The sequence below is a fragment of the Lontra canadensis genome, unplaced genomic scaffold, assembly GCF_010015895.1.
Source record: "Lontra canadensis isolate GAN:19392208 unplaced genomic scaffold, GSC_riverotter_1.0 scaffold5, whole genome shotgun sequence".
Taxonomy (NCBI): Eukaryota; Metazoa; Chordata; class Mammalia; order Carnivora; family Mustelidae; genus Lontra; species Lontra canadensis.
The window spans coordinates 16,256,436-16,275,974 of NW_022630999.1; the positions used below are offsets into that span (position 1 = coordinate 16,256,436).

General features: G+C 54.4%; 1 protein-coding gene across 3 annotated transcripts in view; it reads right to left on the reverse strand.

Moving 5' to 3' along the window:
• CAMK2A (calcium/calmodulin dependent protein kinase II alpha) overlaps nt 1-19,539 on the reverse strand; it is a 57,964-nt gene continuing 38,425 nt past the window's right edge. The window contains exons 14-19 of one of the 3 annotated variants that reach the window (XM_032851539.1): nt 15,158-15,190; nt 14,129-14,177; nt 7,765-7,840; nt 5,083-5,177; nt 1,267-1,495; nt 1-1,015 (exon numbers count right to left, since the gene is read on the reverse strand). In XM_032851539.1, coding sequence (XP_032707430.1) covers nt 1,012-1,015; nt 1,267-1,495; nt 5,083-5,177; nt 7,765-7,840; nt 14,129-14,177; nt 15,158-15,190 — 486 coding nt within the window. In that variant the 3' untranslated portion in view covers nt 1-1,011. Of the gene's footprint in view, nt 1,016-1,262; nt 1,496-5,082; nt 5,178-7,764; nt 7,841-14,128; nt 14,178-15,157; nt 15,191-19,539 lie in introns of those variants that run through there. The other 2 variants (XM_032851540.1, XM_032851541.1) reach the window with 2 other exon arrangements.

Genomic DNA, 19,539 nt, shown 5'->3' on the forward strand with positions numbered 1-19,539 from the left:
AACAAAAAAACACCAAAAAGAAGAAGAAGAAGAAAAAAAGACCTAGAACAGAAAAAATCTACCCCTCACCCCTCTTCCCACATCCCTTCCCAACCCGGCCCGACCCTCCTCACAATAATTTGAGAGGTTTAGTTATTACATAAATATCCATGAACGCAAAATCCATTTACGAAACACACAGGAGTTTGGCTATAAAAAGGCATGCGGTCCAAGTAGGAGTGGTACCTAAACGTGCCTTCTTTGCCCCCAAAAAGCAATCAGATTCTCTCCCTCTGATGGGACGAAGCTGGAATTCTCCGGGACTGATGGAAGGGTGGAATGGGCGTTACTGTTGGATGTAAACATCAGCCGAAGGCAGAAGGAAAGAGTGGGGGCACCCTGAGAGGATCGCACTCCACACACGGAGGGACAAGGGTCCGCAGGGACAGGAGGACGAGCAGGGCTGGAGAAGGAGGAGCTAGGGAGGCAGTGTGAGGTGGGGGCTCCTGGCGTCTGCTCCTCTCTCACCCTCTCCCACAGGGGAGGCTGTCTCACGGGGCTGGGGCACCCTGGAAGGGAGAGACAGGGAGATGGGGGCGGTTGCCACATTCCTCCTGATTCCGCCCCTCCTTCTCAGCGGCTGGGGGGACACACAGCTGGGCATTCTGGCCTACAGCCAAGGCAAGACCAGGCCGACAACAGCCAGGAGGGGGAGCCCTCGGAGCCAGCACCCAGAGGGGAGCCCCCACCCCTCCCCGGGCACCCAGTCCTGAGGAGGCCCCACCCTGGCAGGTGACACAGAGCAAAAGGGACAGGGGGTGGCAGGGAGATGTGCCATTTGCTCGGAAGTCGTGATAGCTTTTGTGAGCAGGCAGGATTTTTTTGACGTAGCTCTGACGGTGATGGTGATGATGGTGGTAGTGAGGTGACGTGATTGGGGGAATTCCAGCAAAATCCAAGTGGGAGAACCAGCAGCCACATTCCATGAATGAAGAGTAAATCTCTGCGGTCCAGGGCCCCCGGCCTGGTCCTTCAGCTGTAAGAAATTGTATGTGTTGGGGGTAATGCAAGTGTTTCTGAGGGCAGCCCCCTCCCCATCCTTAGATGGGGTTGAAGCTGCTCCTGGTGGGTCCCTGCAGGTCTGTTCTCCTCCCCGTGGTCTCCAGCCCCCACCCCATGGCCTTCCGGCACCCAAGTTCCCCAACATGGCCCCCTCCAGACTGACACCGTTCCCCCATTCTTTTAGACTGTCCCAGACGACAGATGGCAGGAAGGAGGAGCTCTTACTGGGGCAGGACGGAGGGCGCCCCAGATCTGTGGAAGTGGACGATCTGCCATTTGCCGTCCCGGCGGTGCCAGACGCGGGTCTCCTCGGACTGGGCCGTGCGGGGGATGCCGCCTGCATCCAGGTACTGCGTGATGCGGATGTAGGCAATGCAGGCCGACTCGTCGCCCATCAGATGGATATGGGGGTTCAGGATGGTGGTGTGCACGGGCTTGCTGTTCCGAGACCACACTGGAGGTGGGGATGGGAAGGGGCAGAGGAGATGCAACGGGGGGCCTCCTGCGTCCCTTCCTTCACTTCCCCGTCTCCCAGCGACCCTCTCAGCAGAGGCACCCCCCGTCTGCCTCATTTCCACAGGAGGGGTTCAGCTAGGAGTCCAGGCAGAACTTCCAGATGGCTGGAGCAGATTCCAGCTTAGAGACAATGAACTTCAGACATGCCAGTTCTTTAAACACAGGGGAATGGGATTTTAGAATCACAGGATCTCAGACGCATGGAAGTATACGGCTATGACTGTGGACTCAGATGAACTTAGACCAGAGTCTCAAAACCAGGTTCCCTACAGAGGCCAGACAAGTACATAAACGAGGGGGGCGAGCAGGGTGTAAGATGCTAAATAGCAACAGACCCTTTGCCTCTGGATCAGGGAGCGAGCGATAGGGAGAGGTGGAGACTGTGGTGAATAGCACACCTTGTCCCACCTGCAGAGGGTGCCCTGTCCACAGCTTCCCTCGGGGCCCTCTGTGAGAACCTGACCCTTGAACAATGAGGGGGAGGGAAGTCAGCCGCACCCCACTCCCACCCCCCTGCACACTTGAAAATCCACATATAACTTTTGACTTCCCCAAAACTTAACTGCTAACAACCTTCTGTTGACTGGAAGTCTTACCAATAACATCAACTCTCGGTTAACCCACATTTTGTATGTTATTTGTATTATGTGCTATGTTCTTACAATACAGTAAGCTAGAGGAAAGAAACTGTTATCAAGAGAATCACAAGGAAAAGGAAATGCATTTACAGGGCCGGTCTGTACTTATTGGGGAAGATGTGTGTAGAAGTGGACCCACACAGGTCCAACCCGTGTTATTCAAGCATCAGCTTTAATGGAACCCACATTGCCACACCTGATTTTTGAGGAGAATCTAGAAATCTGAATTTTTATGTGAAAATGCCTCATTTTTACTATTGGCCACTAATTCAAATTTAAAACCTCATGCAGGCCATGCGAAGCATATATGTCATTTAGATATGGCCTATGGACCCCTGATCTGCAATCCCTACTCCCGACATATGGAATTATGGAAACCTGATTCATATTAAAATTGAGGAATCCTGGGATCTTGGAATCGTGAGGATAGAATTGGTGGTCATGGGGTGAGGTCATGGAGATTTCCAGAGTCAAGCAGAAAGGCATAACTCTTGTAATCATGACAGAACTGAGAAAGGTACCTGAAGCCAGCTTTCTCTATGACGCATGTGAGCCACTATTATTATTACAATTATTATTCATTATTATTATTAATTATTTTAGTTCTAGGAACTCTCCATGTTTTCAGCAAGATAGAAAACAAAAGCACAGAAGACGACCCAGGGAAGGGCTGGACTGGGGTCATGAGGGTCCTGGGCTTCAGAGGAACCCTCATTCCTTCTCTTTGTGTAGCCCAAAGGCAGGTTCAAATCCCACAGAGGACCAGTTTAAAAAATACACTGCCTATCTCCTCTCTTGAAGATGACAATTCAAAAATCTATATTATTCGAAAGCCTTCTTCCCCTTCCACACCCTCTGATTCTGATGCCCAGCCAGGTTTGTGAGCCATGGGTTTCCTGGGAAATGTAAAATGTCTTTTTTTTTTTTTCCTGAACTACCAAAAGCATCCCTAATATTATAATCACACTATACCCAGGCTTTGTCTGCGGAACACCAAATCACTGAGACTTATGTATGTAGACTAACAGACTGTGACCATTTTGGGCTCTCAGTGAAGGTAGAGCTTTTGCATTATAGGCTTGGGAGTGACCTCAGAAATCAGAGGTCACTCAGTGGCCCTCCTACAAAATGCAATGAGGCCTCCATAAGCATCCTCGACAACAACCAGGGCTGGTGGCACCCAAGACCATCTAGGTCAATGCCTTCATTAAACACATCTGGAAACTGAGGTCCAGAAAAGCAATCTGACTTGTCCCAAGCTGGGCCACTTCCCGAATGAAATGCAATAGAACCTAAAAGAAGTCAGTCTCCAGATGGGACTGAATTAGGACAATCTAGAACAATCTCAGAAGAGATGAATGAGCTCAGCATTGTTGAGGGTGCCTTGCTGTTGTTGGCAGGGGCTGGAGTTCTGGGGGACGTTTGTAAAAAAGGATCATCCTAATGTGGTATCTCTGAAGAGACCGTGGCCTTCTAATGCCCACCCTTATAGGCAGCATGGGAGAAAGGGCCAGGTCCTCCAGCAGGGAAAAACAGGCAGGATGCTGGGACTTGGCCTGGGCCAAGAAGTCACTCTGGGTCTGCACTCATGGGCCGGCTGGCGTTCAAACCTAGAGTCCAGGGGGCCAGTGTTGTGATGAGGCACTCAGTGTGGACCCAGGCCAAGAACTAGTTCAGCCTTCTCTTTATGTTCCTCATCTCGGAGCCTCTAGAGACAGCTCGGCCAGGTTTCTGCTCTGCTCAGTGGGGATTGGAGAGTTGACACTGGGAAACCAGCACCTCCAGAAGACAGACCCATATAGAGAGGAGCCAGGGAACTCCAGGGTGATGGAGAAAACTTAGGGTCCAGCCACCCATCTTCACATGAAAATTTAACCTCCCCTGCTATCCTTGGAGCATCAGAGTTTGATTAATCAAGAGAAAAGGTAACTTCCTTCTCAGCTTGTTGAGGGGGCTCTTGGCCCCTCTGGTCTGTAAGGTACAGTCTGATTTAGCGCCCAGCTGAGACTTGCCCCCTGATGAAGCTGCACGTATTGAAAGAGAATTGAGCAAGGTACCAGCTTTCTCACTGTGCGAACCAGTGCTGTTTCAAGCAGTGCCCACATGCTCCAGAAACCATCTTGCATAGCCTCAGGGGTATATGCCTTCCCCTTGGGGTACCTTGATATGCCACTCAGGGCCTTCCTGTAGGTCCTGAGCTAGAGGAGTCTACCCTGCACGTGCTTTGGTTTGTCCCTGTCTGACCCCTGGCCAAGGAGAGACATGGACACAGGCAGAAAGCGCCCTAGGTCAGGCCCAGCCTCAGCCCCCTGACAGCCCCTAGTTGCAAAGCTGCCAGGGTCTCTCCTGCAGAGGAGAGGCCCAGGAAGGACAGACATGCGGACAGAGACCTAGACACACAGGCAGGGGCACAGCAGTGTGAGCTCGGGTCCCCTCCTCTTCCCCAGACTGCCCACCCACAGGCATAACAGCTCACCAGCCAGCTTGTGACCAGTTGGGAGAGCTGGGGGTGGCCCCAGACATCTAGATGGCTGTGACATGGGTATATGCCCAGGCAGGAAAGCTCTCTCATCTGGAAACTGAGAATAAAGGCCGTCCCCACACCCTCCCAGGGGTAGGGGCGGGGGCAGGGGCAGGAGAGGGCTGGGAGGACTTGTCACCCTTGTCCCAGGTCCCCATCCTCAGCCACAGGAGGGACAACTGCGGTCGGACGGGCCCAGGTTATGAGAGGGAACCAAGATGGTACCAACCCCTGTCCACACAGGATCTTCCTCTTCGCGGGCTCCTGAGCTGCCCCGGGGGCCCTGCCCGTCACCCTGCTGTGCCATCCGGCAGGACATGGAACGAGAGCAGACAACAGGCACCCCAGAGAGAAGGGATTGCTCACGGTTTTCAAAATAGAATCGATGGAAGTCCAGGCCCTCGACCAGGTTCCCCAGGGCCTCGGGTTCGAAGGCCGTCATCCCAGGGTCACACATCTTCCTAGGGGGAGGAAGTCAGAGAAAAGAGGGCTTGGGTTGGCCTCCTGGGACCACCTTCTCATTCCAGGGGCCTGGGCTGGAGGAGGGGGGGCTGTGACATTGAAGTGATCACGCCCGACTCCCAGGATCGGTGCGGTCAGTGGCGGTGGGGGCGGGGACAGGCTTGCCAACTGCACTGTGAGGCACCCACCGCCTACTAGGGGTGCCACATAGAACTGGGAAGCCTGGGTGCAGGTCCAGCTCCTGCCACTCACTGGTTATAAGACCCCCAGCACCAAGCGAGAGCACTGCAAGGGGCCGTGAAGCGTCGTGGGCAGCCCTCGGGCGCCAGCTGTGGGTCACTCGGCCTGCAGGCTTGTCTCTACATCACATCTCCCTGCCCAGGGCAGCCAGGCCAATCTGCCTTCCTGGGGGGCGCAGGGGAGTACTTTTTCCTTCACGTGAAAGTGACCTCTGCTCACAGAGCAGGTTATGTCCCTGGAGGGGGTGTGTTTTGCTTCTTTAAAGGTGCCCCTTTTGCCCTCAGCATGAGCCTCAGTTTCCTCTTCTGTAATGTGAGGAAAGTAGCCCTCCATGAAGTCATGCCTGGGAGGAAGGCATGTATTTTTGGCTCAGAGCTCCCTTCCAGGTCTCAGCCTTCTGGGGAACCCTGACAGTCAGGTTGAGGAAGGAAAAACTGTCTCCCTCACCTCCAGGCCTCTGGGACCTGTGGCACAACACAGACCCCCATTACAGTGGCAATGCAGTCGGGGACAGGAAGTACCTCCGGACAAGCAAAGATCCCAAGCCGGGGAGGAACAGGAGACAGTGGGAGGACAGGTATGGGGCCCGGCATTGTCTGATCTGGGCACTGTGGGGAGTGTAGGCCACTCTATCCCTGCTCTTGCCTGACTATCCCTGTCCATGTGACCCCAAACAACTCGCTTCTCGGCTCAGCACCCCCAAATTCTTCAGTAGGGGGCTGGGGGTCCGGATCAGACCATATGAGATACTCAGGACCCTTCAGTTCCAGAAGTCTTCAAGTCTGGGGGTCTGAGCCCCAAGTGTCGGGGAGACTGAGCCCCTCACTGGAGAAGCCCCTCTCCAGGAAATCTCTGGGGTCCCTGACTCTGAAATGACTCAGAGACCACCTGTTCCAACTCCATTACACATCTAGGGACACTGAGGCTCAGTGAGCGCGTGTTACTCAGGGCCAGACTCAGGACACCAGAGGCTCCAGAGGTGATGGCACAGGGTCAGAACCTAGGGTAGGCTGCACATGCCAGGAGAATGACATCACAGAGGTGGGGGGGTCGCCAGAAATGGCACTGCAGGGAGGGGTTTGGGGTCCATAGAAACCACCTCTCTTTCTCTCCCTCCCTGGCTGTATCCTTCCAGAGATAGTCTTGGGCTCTTCCTGGGTCTGATTTAGCTCTCTTGAGGAGGGCTGCCGGCAAGACCCGTTTAGTGCTGTGTTTCTGTGCTTTTAGGCTTTACCTGGGTGCACGTGTGCACACATGCCTAGCCACACCCCTTATGCACACAGTCACAAACGTGCACATGTGGACAGGTGCGTGCACACACGCGTCCATGCAGCTTCCGTCCCACACCTGTACCTTCCGGAGTCCTTGTTCCTCCAACAGAAGCAGTGGGTTGCTGGCGCTTTGCCACCTGCTGCTGCTGAAACCTTCCCACAATTAAAATGCACCTGGCCTGCCAAGGCTTTGGGAGACAAACTTAAGGTCCTGGGCACGAGGAAACCAGGAACCAGCTGCCCAAGACCCAGATCCCAGTTAAATTATTCCCACCTCACCCGAACCCAAGGCAGGGTCATCCTACCTTAGATGGCAGCTTTTATCCACCAAAAATGATATGTGGGGTCTTGTCAGCCCTAGCTGAGAGGTTGAGGGCTAAGCCCAGAATCCTCCCTCTCCCTGCGGTGGGCCGGCTTCTGGGCCAGACCATGCAGGCTCTGGGTGGACACTAGGGGGCGCTCCAGCCCAGCCTTCGCACACAGCCGCCCCTTGAAAGGCTGGTCCAGATGGGTAGGGGACATCTCATACCATCTGTTTCATTTTATGTTATTTTTGGACACTTGGCCTTATTCCCCAGAGGATTTAAGGTTCTGTTTCAAGGTTCGTTTCCTCACCCCTGCTCACTGGAGGATGCACCCTGTGGATTCCTGCCTGCTTCTGCCCACCTGAGGTCAGAGGCCTGAGGAGGTCCAGGCTGAGGAACAGGCCCATGCAGCAGGTCTGAGGAGAGGCCCGCCTCCCTCCCCTCCTTCCCTGCTCATCTCCTGAGGAGGCCCATGCTGTGGTGGGGGAAGCAAAGGAGTTTTGTTGGAGTTCCTTCTGGGGAACAAGAGATGAGGAGGAGGATATGAGGAGGAGGAGAAGAGGGAGGACCGAGATACAGAATATTGTGAACAGAAAGCTTCATTAAAGCAGAAAGTCTAAACGCAAAACAGACATACGAGTTCAGTCTGGTTCATGGCACATGCAGAGGGAGTGAATGAGGACTGGAGACGAGACCCCCCAAAGTTAGCCATCGGCGCCCCCTGAGCCATGATCCAGGCAGGACATGCAGAGTGGACCCAGCCGACTCACGTGTAGGACTCAAAATCTCCATTGCTTATGGCTTCAATCAGCTGCTCTGTCACTTTAATAATCTCCTGTTTCCGCACTGCAAGGCAGGAGGAGACACAGAGAAATGATAGTAATATAACGAAGCACCAGCTACCATTTTCTGAGTCCCTGTCATGTGCCAAACCCTGTGTGGGGACCTGAGGGCCTTGTACAGACGGTCTCACATTATCCCTGGGAAGCAGGTACCATTACTTCCATTTCACAGAAGCAGAAACTGAGGCCCAGAAAGGTGGAGAAGAGTGGGAAATTTCCCTCAGCTGCAAAGGGCAGAGTCAGCGTCCCGGCTGGCAGCCTGGGCCTCAGTGAATCATGCATGGCGGACATTCTGACGTTAGGCCTCATGGGAAGCCAGGCTGACTCCAAAATACACTACTCTGTCCCATTGCTTTGCCACCTGAATCAAAACCGGGTCAACAGTGGTGGTTGTCACTAGCAGCCACGAACCAGGGCTCCCCCTGGGCCCAAACTGGGGGCCTTAAAGAAGGTATTAGGGCTTCCTGCTCCTTTAGGTCTGGGTGAGCTTTTTGCTCCATGTGGGGCCTGTAGGAATCAGGCACTGAGGTATTCAGAACTTTCTAGGCATCATGAATCCCAGTTGCTGAGACCCGGCCTCCACTGTCCACTCCCAGAACACGACGAATGGCTCTTTCTGGTAGAGGCTTAGGCCATCAGCTTTCTCATGACAAGGGCTCTGTTCTGAGCCCCAGTTTTCCCAGCTGTGAAATGGAAACAGCACCACCTCTCATCCCTTCAGTGCCGAACCCAGACTGGCGTACCAGACAGACTTCACCCACTTCTCCCAGACACCCCAGGAGGTCAGCAAGGCCAGCACCCCCGATATGACACATGCGGAGACTGAGCCTCGCTGACGGAGGAATTTGGAGCCCAGTGTCTTGGCTCCCAGCAGGACTGTCCCACCAGAAGCCTGGCATGGTTCCCTGGGGCAGGGTCTCCTCACACGGGCCCATGCTTCACTTCCAGCCCAGTCAGCTGGCTGGCCTACGGAGCAGCCTCTGGTGAGACACGTGGCCATGTCTCAGTCTGGGACGGAGGGAGGGGAAACACGCCTGGCTGAGGCCCTGTCCCTGCCCCTTTCCTCATCACCGCCTGTGCCACCCACCCCTGATGCCGGGGAGCTCACCTCGGGCTCAGAGGACACAGAATCCTACAACATCCGAGCTGAAAGAAACCTTGGAGACCAGAGCCTCAGCCTCCAGATGATGATGGAAATGGATGGCCATTTTTTTTTTTTTTCAGATGATGGGGGAAATGGAGGCCCAGGAAGGGGTCGACTTGCCCAAGGACACAGAACACCTTGGTGTAGGGCTTGGTTCCCAGCCCAGGGCCTTTTCCCCAGGACCCCTACGCTCCCCACCCCATGCTCCCTGACGAGTTAGGCCCATACGCTTGTCTATCTCCCAACTTAGATACGTGCTCCGTGGAAGCTAGGCTGTGGCTGCCTTTGTCGCACTGGACGCCCGGGCCTGGAACAGACCTGGCCCCACGGGCGTTTCCCACCACACAAACAAGCACACCAGCCTTTGTGCCGTGTGCTCAGCCTGAAGCATCTGGAAGCCTCACGGCATGACTTCATGTGGCCATCACTGCCACATCAGAGATGAACAAAGCACAGGTGAGAGAGGGTGACTGTCTGCTGCAGTGGGCTGACCGATCCCACCAGAGTCTGCAGCTCCAAAACCCATCACACTCTCTCTCCTCAAGGCAGGGGCCCCTGTGCCCAGCATGCCTGTTGGCACATGGTGGGTGTCCTGTAGACGTAACAGTCACCGTCTTCAATGTCAGTAGCACAGTGAGGGGCTAATTCTTGATCTCCTGGCTCTGCTCAGATTTACCAGGGCTGGGAATGAGCCTGTGTTGGACCGTGAGCTTTGCCGGCTCACACTGGGGGGCCTCGCCTGGGGTGGGGGCAGAGGAGGCAGGGGCGAGCTAATCAGTGAGTGGACTGAACCGGGCCCAGGGCTGCTGTTTTTGCCCTGTGTGCTGGAATCTACCAAGTGGCCAGGTGGTCTCTGTCCCTTGGAGCCCAAAAGCCTGGCCTGCTGCCCAACTCTGCCTTCCTTCATGGAGACTGAGGGCAGGAAGACACCCATCTCTGCCAGGTGACACGGCAGTCCACTCCCATGCAGAAGCAGGGTGGTGATCCAGAGCAGTCCACACACTCCTGGCAGGCCATGGGACCTGGGCCACCTCCTGGCTTTCTCTGCACAGACTTTAAGACTTCTTCCAGCTTGACATCCCATGAACCCCTGACATTCCCTAACTCCTGTGGGCTCCTTCTTACTGCCATTCCCGGAGACGCTAGGAGAGCAGTCAGGGGCCTGGAATCTGGAGCCAGACTCCCTGGGTTTGGAGCCTGACTCTGCTGCTTATACTTCCCCGTGTCTCAGTTTTCCCGTATGTGTAATGGAGCTTCTAATAGTACTTACCTCACAAGGTGGTTCTGAGAACCGAGTCAAGGATGCATCAGTAGAAATAACAAACACATGTATACTTCTCATTAAGAACCAGCTACTGTTCCAAGCCCTTTCTATCAACTCATTTATGTCCATAATGGTGCACAATATAAAACATTTAGAGCCGTGCCTGGCAGTCCGTGAATAAGAGCGATGATTATTATCATCTGGAAATCTCCGAATTGGAAGTTCTCCCTGAGGACAGCCTCTGGTCTCTAGCCAGGGCCAGGATGCTTCCCAGCAGCCTGAGACATGATGGTTCCGTTTTTGATTGGAACTTTGGGGGTTGTAGCCTGCCAGGGAGCCTGACACACACTATTGGGCTTCTCTCCCTCTGCACCCACCTTCTTCTTCTTTTAAGTCAGACTCTCCCCTCTGAAAGCCCCTTGTTATGGTTCTCTTCCCCTTTCTGCCTCCTGGGGCCCCAGAATATGCACCACTTCCTCAGACCCTATACCCTCTCCCCTCTACTAGTCTTCTCTTTCTAAGGCTGAAAGCCTCCAGGATAAGGTTTCAGGATCTGATTTAAGCTGGCCATCCACTCTTTGAGGGTCCTTGAGCTGTTTAAATGCCTCTCTGAGTGTCAGCACACAATCCTCAATGTGGCTTGAATATTGCAGAATATCAGGTCTGGGGTAGCACTCTCTATCTGCTCCTCAAATCTGGACACTATACCTCTATTAACGCATCCAGAGACAATGCCTAACTTGGCTGTGCTTCTAGCCACTCAGAACATCAAGTTTAACAACAGTGGAAGTCTAGTGGGCAGAAATCTCCTTAGTAGCTTCATCTGTGGGACAGAAGATCTGGGAGTCTGATGCTCCCTAGAGCTGGAGAAATTCACTTTGGTTTTGGTTCCCTTCCCTGTCCTCAGCAGTCCTGTTTCTATGTGAGAGATTCATTCAGCAGCTTCTCAGCAGCAACCTCTGGCATTTCTCATCTGCCAGGTGTTCACCCATGCAATCTAGGAGTGCTCCTATACAGGCACTCTCTGAAGGTCTCACAGCATGCTGAGGCTAAAATGGAATCAGCATTCCTGGCCAGTATTTCCCAGAAGGTCTCTGCCTAGATTCTGAGGCAGCTCTTTGGGTTGGGGAAGAAATTAATTTTTCATGGCGCTGACCAGTAGGAGTTAGGGAAGTGGGAAGGAAGCCTGGCAGAGCCCCGTCCACACAGCTCAGAGGGCCAGAGGCCTGTGCATTAAGCCTGAGGTGCTCTGAAATATTAATGTCTCTTTCTTTGCTCAGGGGAAATTGTTCCCTGGAGGATGACATTTCTAATTAACTTTAATGTTAGGTCAGAATCTACCCCACCAGCTGCTATTCTCACTTAGGGAGAAGACTTAACAAATTAACACCAGAAAATGTTCTTTTCTGAAACTTTCTCTGAGGCCTGAAGAAGCTGGGGAAGGCACGGGGCTCCTCTTTCCTGCCAAACACAGGGAGAAGCTCTTGGCTGAGCCAGTGTCTCTGCTATCTGACATGGCCTTTTACATGGGGGAAACTGAGGAAGGGAACAGGGCCCCAGTTCTGCCATCGATAACCTGGACTTGCCCTTTCTCTCTGGGCCTGAGATGCTCCTCTGTAACAGGGGTACAGGTGAACTAAAAATCTAAGACTCCACAAATTTTCCCATCCTGATCTCTCCAGAGCGGAGTCTAATGACAGCAAGTGTGAGGCCTCAGGATGCCACCCAGAGCCATCACCCCAGGGGGAGAATATCTTTGATGGGTCACGTTCACATTTATAACACATACAAATTTCACATTCCTTTCCAAATATTTCTAACATATAAATATCTGTCTTAAAATAATCTTTGGGTAAAACTGATGCTCCAAGAAAATTCCATGTGGCTTCCTGTCATTCAGCCGTAAGTTCCGGTTTGAAAAAAAAGAAATTGAAATTTATTAAACTATGACCAGTGCCAAACACTGTGAAACCACTGTATACACAGCCTCTCATCTCATCCGCACAGCAGTCCTCTGAGATTGTTACCACTATCATCCCCTCTTTACCGAAGGAGAACTGAGGGTCAGAGAGGTTGAGTAAGTTGTCCAAAGTCACCCAGCAAATGGACTGCCATGAAGAAGCAAAGAGCCAGTTGATCTCTACGACCCCTGTCTGCTCTGAGACCAGCATCACGAGGCCTTAACAGGTCTTTTCAAAATCCCAGTGCCTTTTATCATTAGAACGATGAGCCTTAAATGTGGAGACAGTCTTGGATATGCCATGTCTTGGCTCACCAGAGAGTCCACAGGGGCAGGGCCAGGGATGTGGTTGGAAAACCACACCTGAGGGACTTAGAATGCACACCTGACCCCAGCGGGGAGTTTTTCTATAAGATTGTCGGTTTTCTATAAGATTTTTCTATAAGATTTCTGTAAGTTTTTCTATAAGATTGTCGGAACTAGGTCGTCCCTAGTTCCATCGTGGAAGACTGATGTGTTCTAGTGCTGGGCTGTGGTGATGGAGTGACTGGCCCCAAGGCCCGGCAGGGAATGACTGCACAGGGACACACACGGTGTGGAGCCGACCTTCCACGGCCCCCGGGCAGTGTGTGGAGGGAGTCATGGTGTTCAGCGTGCCAAACTGTCTTAAGAGGTGGACTGTGCAATTGTGCAGAAATATTTGTTACATAACAAAATGCCCCTTCATTGTGCTCTTCTAGGGGTCGATATCCAAATGGAAAAATGTCTACACTGGTACGGCTGCAATCTCTCCAGGTCAGTGGTGTTCTTCTAAGTTGCAAAGACTCCCCAGGGGTCTCCGACATGTGCTGAGTGTGAGAACCCCCACCCCAGCTAGTCTCCCTGTCCCTGGGATGAGGATGGCTGGTGTGGACAGGACAGCAGGACATCGCTAACTCATCCAACGATTTGGGGTCCCCTGAGCAGAAGGCGACCCTCAGCCTTCCTCCTCCAATTCCAAGCATGATTTCCACACACCCAATCTGTGAACCACGGGTACCAGGCGTGGAGTCCTGGAGCCACGCTGCCCGGGTTCAAATCCTAATTCCAGCCTTAGGAGCTAGGGGACCCTGGGCCAATTTACTCAACCTCTGTTTTCCAGGCTATAGAATGGGCTCGATCACAGTACCTACCTCACAGCTCAGGTAGATATAAAGCACTTGGACCCGGTCTAGCCCATAGCAAGTGCCCTGCAAAGGGTGTCCACGATTCCTGTTATCGTCCTTATTAGCTCCCCTCAGCCGGTCACAGTACTTCAGGGTTTTGCTCCCTCCTCCATCTGAAGGCTTGTGGGGACTGTCAAACCACTAGGGGTTGGTCTTAGGTAACGCTCCAGTTCAACTGAATTTTCGGAATTTTTGCTTTCCCTTCCCTTCCTCTTTTCACTTCATGGTCTTAGAATCAACTCATGTTTATTATTTATTTGTTTGTTTATTTATTTTTAAAGTAAGCTCTATGCCCAACGTGGGGTTTGAACTCACGACCCCAAGATCAAGAGTCGCACGCTCCACCAGTGGAGCCAGTCAGGTGCCCCCTAAAATCAACTCATTTTTTAAAAAATTCAAAAAGAAAATGTCTGCCACCGTGATACGTTTGTGACCTGAATAGGTTAATGTTCTGCCCCCTAAAACATCCTAAAATTAAGCACACCACCCCTGCAGTAAGCAAAGTCCGCCTGTGCGCCGCCCCTAGCCCGAGTACCTCACGCGGGAAGCAGTGTCCTGCGGTGACACTGCCCAGTCCGCAGGGGGCGACAGCCAGGGTCTCTGTGGAGGAGCAGGACACAAGCTCGGCCCTGGAGCCCTTGGAGGCTGGGGCTGTCAGGGAAGGGGGCCTGCCGGGAGGCCCGGGGGGCCCAGACGTTGAAGGCGAGGCCCCCCCCTACCTTTGGTGTCTTCATCCTCGATGGTGGTGTTGGTACTCTCGGAAGATTCCTGCCAAAGAGAACACGGGAGGCGGTGAGGGCCTGCTGGCGAGCAGAAGAGGCACGGCCCGTTGGGGGCTGCCCCCCGGCTGCCTGATGCAGCGGCCCGGCTTCTGTCAGCCTTGCCGGCTCTGCCATCCAGATGCTGCCCTGAAGACCCTGCCAGACTCTTGAGCCTAAGGAGGGGGAGGGCCCAGCTAAGCAGGTGGCAGGTGGCAGGGGGCGTGGGTGAAGGGACGGGTGCGAGGAGATCCCTGGCCTTTCTGGAAGGGCTGGGAGGGCTCCCTGGCCCTGTCTGCTTGAGGGAGCCAAGACAGGGTGTGGGAGAGCAGAGAGGCTCGTGGTGGCCACAGAATGGGGAAGGGATACACACACCGGCAGGAGAGGAAGAGAGAGAGGAGGGGAGGCCCAGTGTGAGAGAGGCTGGGTTTTTGAGGGCAGAAAAACCGCACAGCTGGGGGAGACAGCCACGGAATCAGAAGAAGAGGGATGTGGGCCGCCATGCCACCACTGGGACCCCTGGACAGAAGGCAGGGGCTGGTGGCTCCACTGCCACCGGCGGGCCCTGGGGAGCGTCGAGAAGCTCAAGAAGGGCCTCTCAGGCGCCCACTCCTTTGGCCAAACCAAGCCCCCCCGCGCCGCACCTGGCACAAACCAAGCCCTGAGATGAGTTCCAGAGCAGAGGGCGGGGAGAAGCAAGAAGCCAAGGGCTGGACGTGGGATGGGGTTCAAATCAACCTTCATACCTGAGGAGGTCCTCAGGTCTACGGCCAGGCTGCTGGTCTGGGCCATGGAGTTGGAGGTGTCAACAGAAACACGCAAACAACACGCACACGCAACACACAGACTGTCACACGAGGCACACGTACCAAGCACGCCCTGAGCAGCCTCTCCCCGCCCCGGGTTCCCAGTGCAGCCTGCAGGAGGGAGGCAGGAGCGAGGGTTCGAGGCCCAGCATTTACCGGCGTTTGGGAGACGGCAGACACTCACCATTAACTGAACGCTGGAACTGGACTTTCTTTTCTGGAAAAACAAGGAGAAGAGATGGGACAGGAAAAGACACAGCGTGAAAACGGCAGGGAGCAGAGAAACGGCAGGGAGCAAAGAAACGAACGACAGTGGAGGTGGGGGGCTTGGAAGGATGATGAGCCTCATGGTCATCCTCTAAGGTTCCTTGCCAGCGTGGCAGTGGGGCAAGAAGTCAGGGCCATGAGCAAGAGCTGCCCTAGCAGGGCCAGTCCTCTCTCAGCCTGAAGCTCTTGGGGGCCTCATGCACAGCTGCCTGGGGCTCACCATCTGACCAGCAAGCTCCGGGCCAAGCCTCCCTTGGACCAGCGCTCCCTCTACATCAAGTTCTGATGGGGTCTTGGACGCCAGTTGCCAGAGGCCTCTGGAAGCCAAAGTTCTTGCAGGACCAAAGGTGCTCAGGTCTGGAGATGAGGCCCAATGCCTCCTCCTAGCCTCCCCTTGTGTCTCTACTGAAAGAACCCCACTCCTGGTTTGGTTGGGTGTCAGAGTTCCTTGGGAAACCTGTAGAAAAGAAACATAACCAGGCCCCCTCAAGGAGTTCAATAACTAGGTGTGGGGTGGGGTGTCTGCTTTTTAAACAGTATCCCCAGGTGACTTCAAAGCAGCCCTGGGCATGGACAGTCCTCTAAGTGGCCTTTGAAATCCTGCCTCTGGTCCCAGCTTCCCAGCGACAGGCCTGTTCAGCTCCCTTAGGCTGACAGAGAAACTGAGGCACGGCCAGACACACAGCTGAGCCCTGCCATCCCACTTAGTCCAGCTTTTGGAGGATTTGCAGCTTCACTCATATTATTGGCCGTGGAACCAAGGGAGAGGAGAAAGACAGAGGACACATTGTCTTCTTGTTCTCTCACTCTAAGCTAGGAGTCGTAAAGACTCGAATCTGTGGAGGCTACGGGTCTAACACTGACACTCGCATTGCACGGATGGGAAGCTGGGGCCCAGAGATGGGCAGTGACCTGTCCGATGTCTCTCAGCTAGCCGGAGCAGAGCGGAGGTGGGAACCCTCGAGTGCAGGCTTTCCCCTCTGTGCAGGTCTCCAGATACCGCGGCCTTTCTGCTCTGCCTCGGCTGGTCCTTCACGGACGCCCTTCCTTCTGAGAGGCCTGGAGGTTGTTATCCTTGCTGTAGTGTGGTGTGTGTGTGTGTGTGTGTGTGTGTGTGTGTGTGTGTGTAGGGAAGGACTTGAGATGTCCTCAGGGTGGGCCTTTGCCCTGGGGGAGGCACTGGCTATTCTCTGAGGATCCTTAGGTCTAATTCTGGGCTTTCTGACTCCAAGATCCAGGAGTGTCTGAGCACCAGGAGCCCAAGATCCTGAGTTCTCCTTCCAGGGACCCCACAGACGTGGCAGAAGCGGCTTGTTGGGCATCGGCCTGTGTAAGGGCTCACGGCCTCTGCCTCTGCCCCAGCTGGGTGGACAGTGAGACTCCCGCAGCCAGCAGCCTGCAGCCAGCCCCCAGGGTCAGCCTCACTCCTGGCAGGAGCCTGGCCAGACACAGTGTACGTGGGAGGGGACAGGCCCTCCCAGCTCGCTGTCAGCAGAAACCTGAGGAACACGGGGGCTAGGGTTCCAGGCGGGACACGAGGAGGGAACACAGAGCAGAGACTGCATCAGAGTCGGACATACAGTGACAGGATGGGACATGGGGGAGAGGAGTCACGATGGTACGGATGGGACACCAACAGGGGCAGTGAGTGGGGCTGAGGGGTGGGAGCAGTCGGCCGCTCCTCATAGAAGTAGAGGCTTAGAGGTGGCAGGGGTGGGGGGGTCAGCGCTCCTCGGGAACAGAAAGATTCGATTTCCCTGGATCACCAGTGACAATGGTGCTAATAATAACCCCATACCAACCGGGGTCTTTCACCACAAGTAGAGTCACATCTCTCAGAACCACATGTAGAAGCATGGTTCTAGGGTTTGCAAAGATGGTAGAAATCAAGTAGGGTCAAAATTAGCCTCAAAAAGCCCCTACAGGCCCATAAAGCCCAGTATCCTCTGTGTTCCGACCAACCCGTCTTCCCTCCGGCAACCACTGCACCTCCAGCTAAGCCCCCGATGACCTCAGTGGTTTCTCCAGGGACCACGTTGTAAGAAGAACGCATACTTCCCCACTGGAGCCGAGCATGTGTTGGTTAAAGGAGCTCATGGTGTGACTCCCCAGGGCCCACTCTCGTGCGAGCCTCTCGCTGACCCAGCAAACACCGGCCCTTCCCCCTTGCACAGACAGCAGAACTGGTGACGCAGGTCTCCAAAGGAGGGGACGATGGGGCCTGGCCAACCCACAGCTTCTTGACTCATAGGGGAGCACGTGACTGGACCCCCAGAACAACATATTGTAGGCCAGGCTCCCCAAACCCCAGCCGGGTCCCTGGTTCCTCTCATCTTCCAGCTGGCTTCCTCTCCTCCAGCCCCCCAAAAAGGGCAGAAAGCTAAGCTATGAAGAGACAGTCTGGCCAGGAAGAGCCTTTGGGTGTCTTCTCATCCACACCCAAGCCACCCTGAGAAGTCACTCAGGGTCCTCCTACCGCTATAGGAAGGAGTGGCTTTTCCTTCAGCGGTGGCCCCTGGTAAGCCCTGTAGTGACTAGCCGGAGTTCCACCATGCTCTGCGATGTCCTTCCTCAGCCATCCTCTGTCTCCTGGCCTGGCCTGGAGAGGAGCTGGAAGAGAGTTTCATCCCAAGACCCGGCCTGAGGGAGACCCTGACCTCACACCCGTGGCTCTGTGTCAACCCTTTGCCAGGGCCAACATAAAAGCCAAGCAGATGGGGTAGCCCTCCATCTGCCCCCGCCTCCTCTGCTGACCCGGCCCACAGCTCACAGGCCCCTGTGGCCTCCGCCTATATGCCCCACATATGACTTTTCCCAGGGAACTGAGCACCCCCAGTGTCTACACGCTATGGCCAAGAGGGCCCCGGCTGCTCCAAACAGGGCCCCCCAAATTGCACATCCCACCATTACCCTTTCCAATTAGAGGGGGGGAGAGTTTGATTCATGGGTAACCCGAAACTGCAAGTAAGCCAGAACTCAAGTCTGGATTCCGTCATAGCATTTGGGATAAGCAGGTGTTCACTTTATACGTTGGTTTGGCTTTAGATCTGTGTTTCCGAATAATTCCTTCATCAAACTTTGTTTTCAAGAGAAATCTTACTTCAAAGTCCAATCTAGAAAACACAAAGCACGTACCCCATGCCAGGGCCCCTGCTAAGTCTTCAACACCCATTATCTTCCTTCATCCTCACAAGCAGTCCTGGGAGGCGGGAAACCCTTTTACCCCATTGCCCGGATGAGGAAACACGGGCTCAAGGGAGTCAGATAACCAGCCGAGGCTTCCAACTGCTAAGTTCACCCTGGCTTCTTCAACCACTGCGAGGTCCATTACACGGAGTTCTTCTGGCTCTAGTGGGCGCGAGAAGCCCAGTATCTTCTCTGCTCAGCCACCCCCTTATTATCCCACTCTACCCCATCCGCTGCTAAGGATGCCTCCCCCCAAACCTTCTAGCTCCAAGAAGTTCAGTTTGAAATCCACTGACGCTGGCTGATAACCAAATAATTCTGTATTCCTCAAGTACCCAAGAGGAGAAGGAAAAGTGATTAGGTAGGGTTTAGTTGCCTTTTTCTTTTCTTTTCCTTTCTCTTCTTTCCCTTTCCTTTCCTTTTTCTCTTTTTTGTTTTTAAAGCTTAAATCTTAGAAATCATAGAGTCCACACTCCTCCCACTCCACCCATTGTACCTATAAGGAAACTCAAGCCCCCAGAGGGCTCAAAGCAGCAGGAAGACCCAAATCCTGGCCTCAGTCAGCCAGCCAGCCCAGATCCCCTCCCATGCGACCCCCAAACCAAAGCCAGTGGCCTGAGACCACAAATACTGCTACAATGAAGCCATGAAGCCACCAGCCCACCTGGGTGGCTGTTTTTGGACAGCATCCCACACCTTCCAGCATCCTGGGCACAGCCCAGCCCTGGTGTCCTGGCCAGGGAGGGCTCTGAGCCCAGAAAAAGGCAGGGTCTCAAGAGAGGAGAACCCACAAGGCAAGCCAGTGGCAGGGGAGAAGGGAGCTGCAGAGAGGGGGGCCAGGCCCCAGAGAGCAGAGGGAAAAGAGAGAGGAGGGAAGGAGGGGTCAGCAGGGTGTGGAAGGAAGTAGCTCGGGCATTGGGGGGTGCGGACAGGGGTGGGTCAGGGGAGGAGGGGATTCTTGGCACCCAACTGGCAGGCCTTGACAGGGGTGAGTGCCTCTGGATTCCAAAGCCAAGAGGGGTGGCTATCCATCCTCCATGGGCTTTGTGGGTTGGACTGGGGTGCACGCTGGGTCAGGGGCCCATTCCAGCCAGCCCACACTTGGGAAGGAGG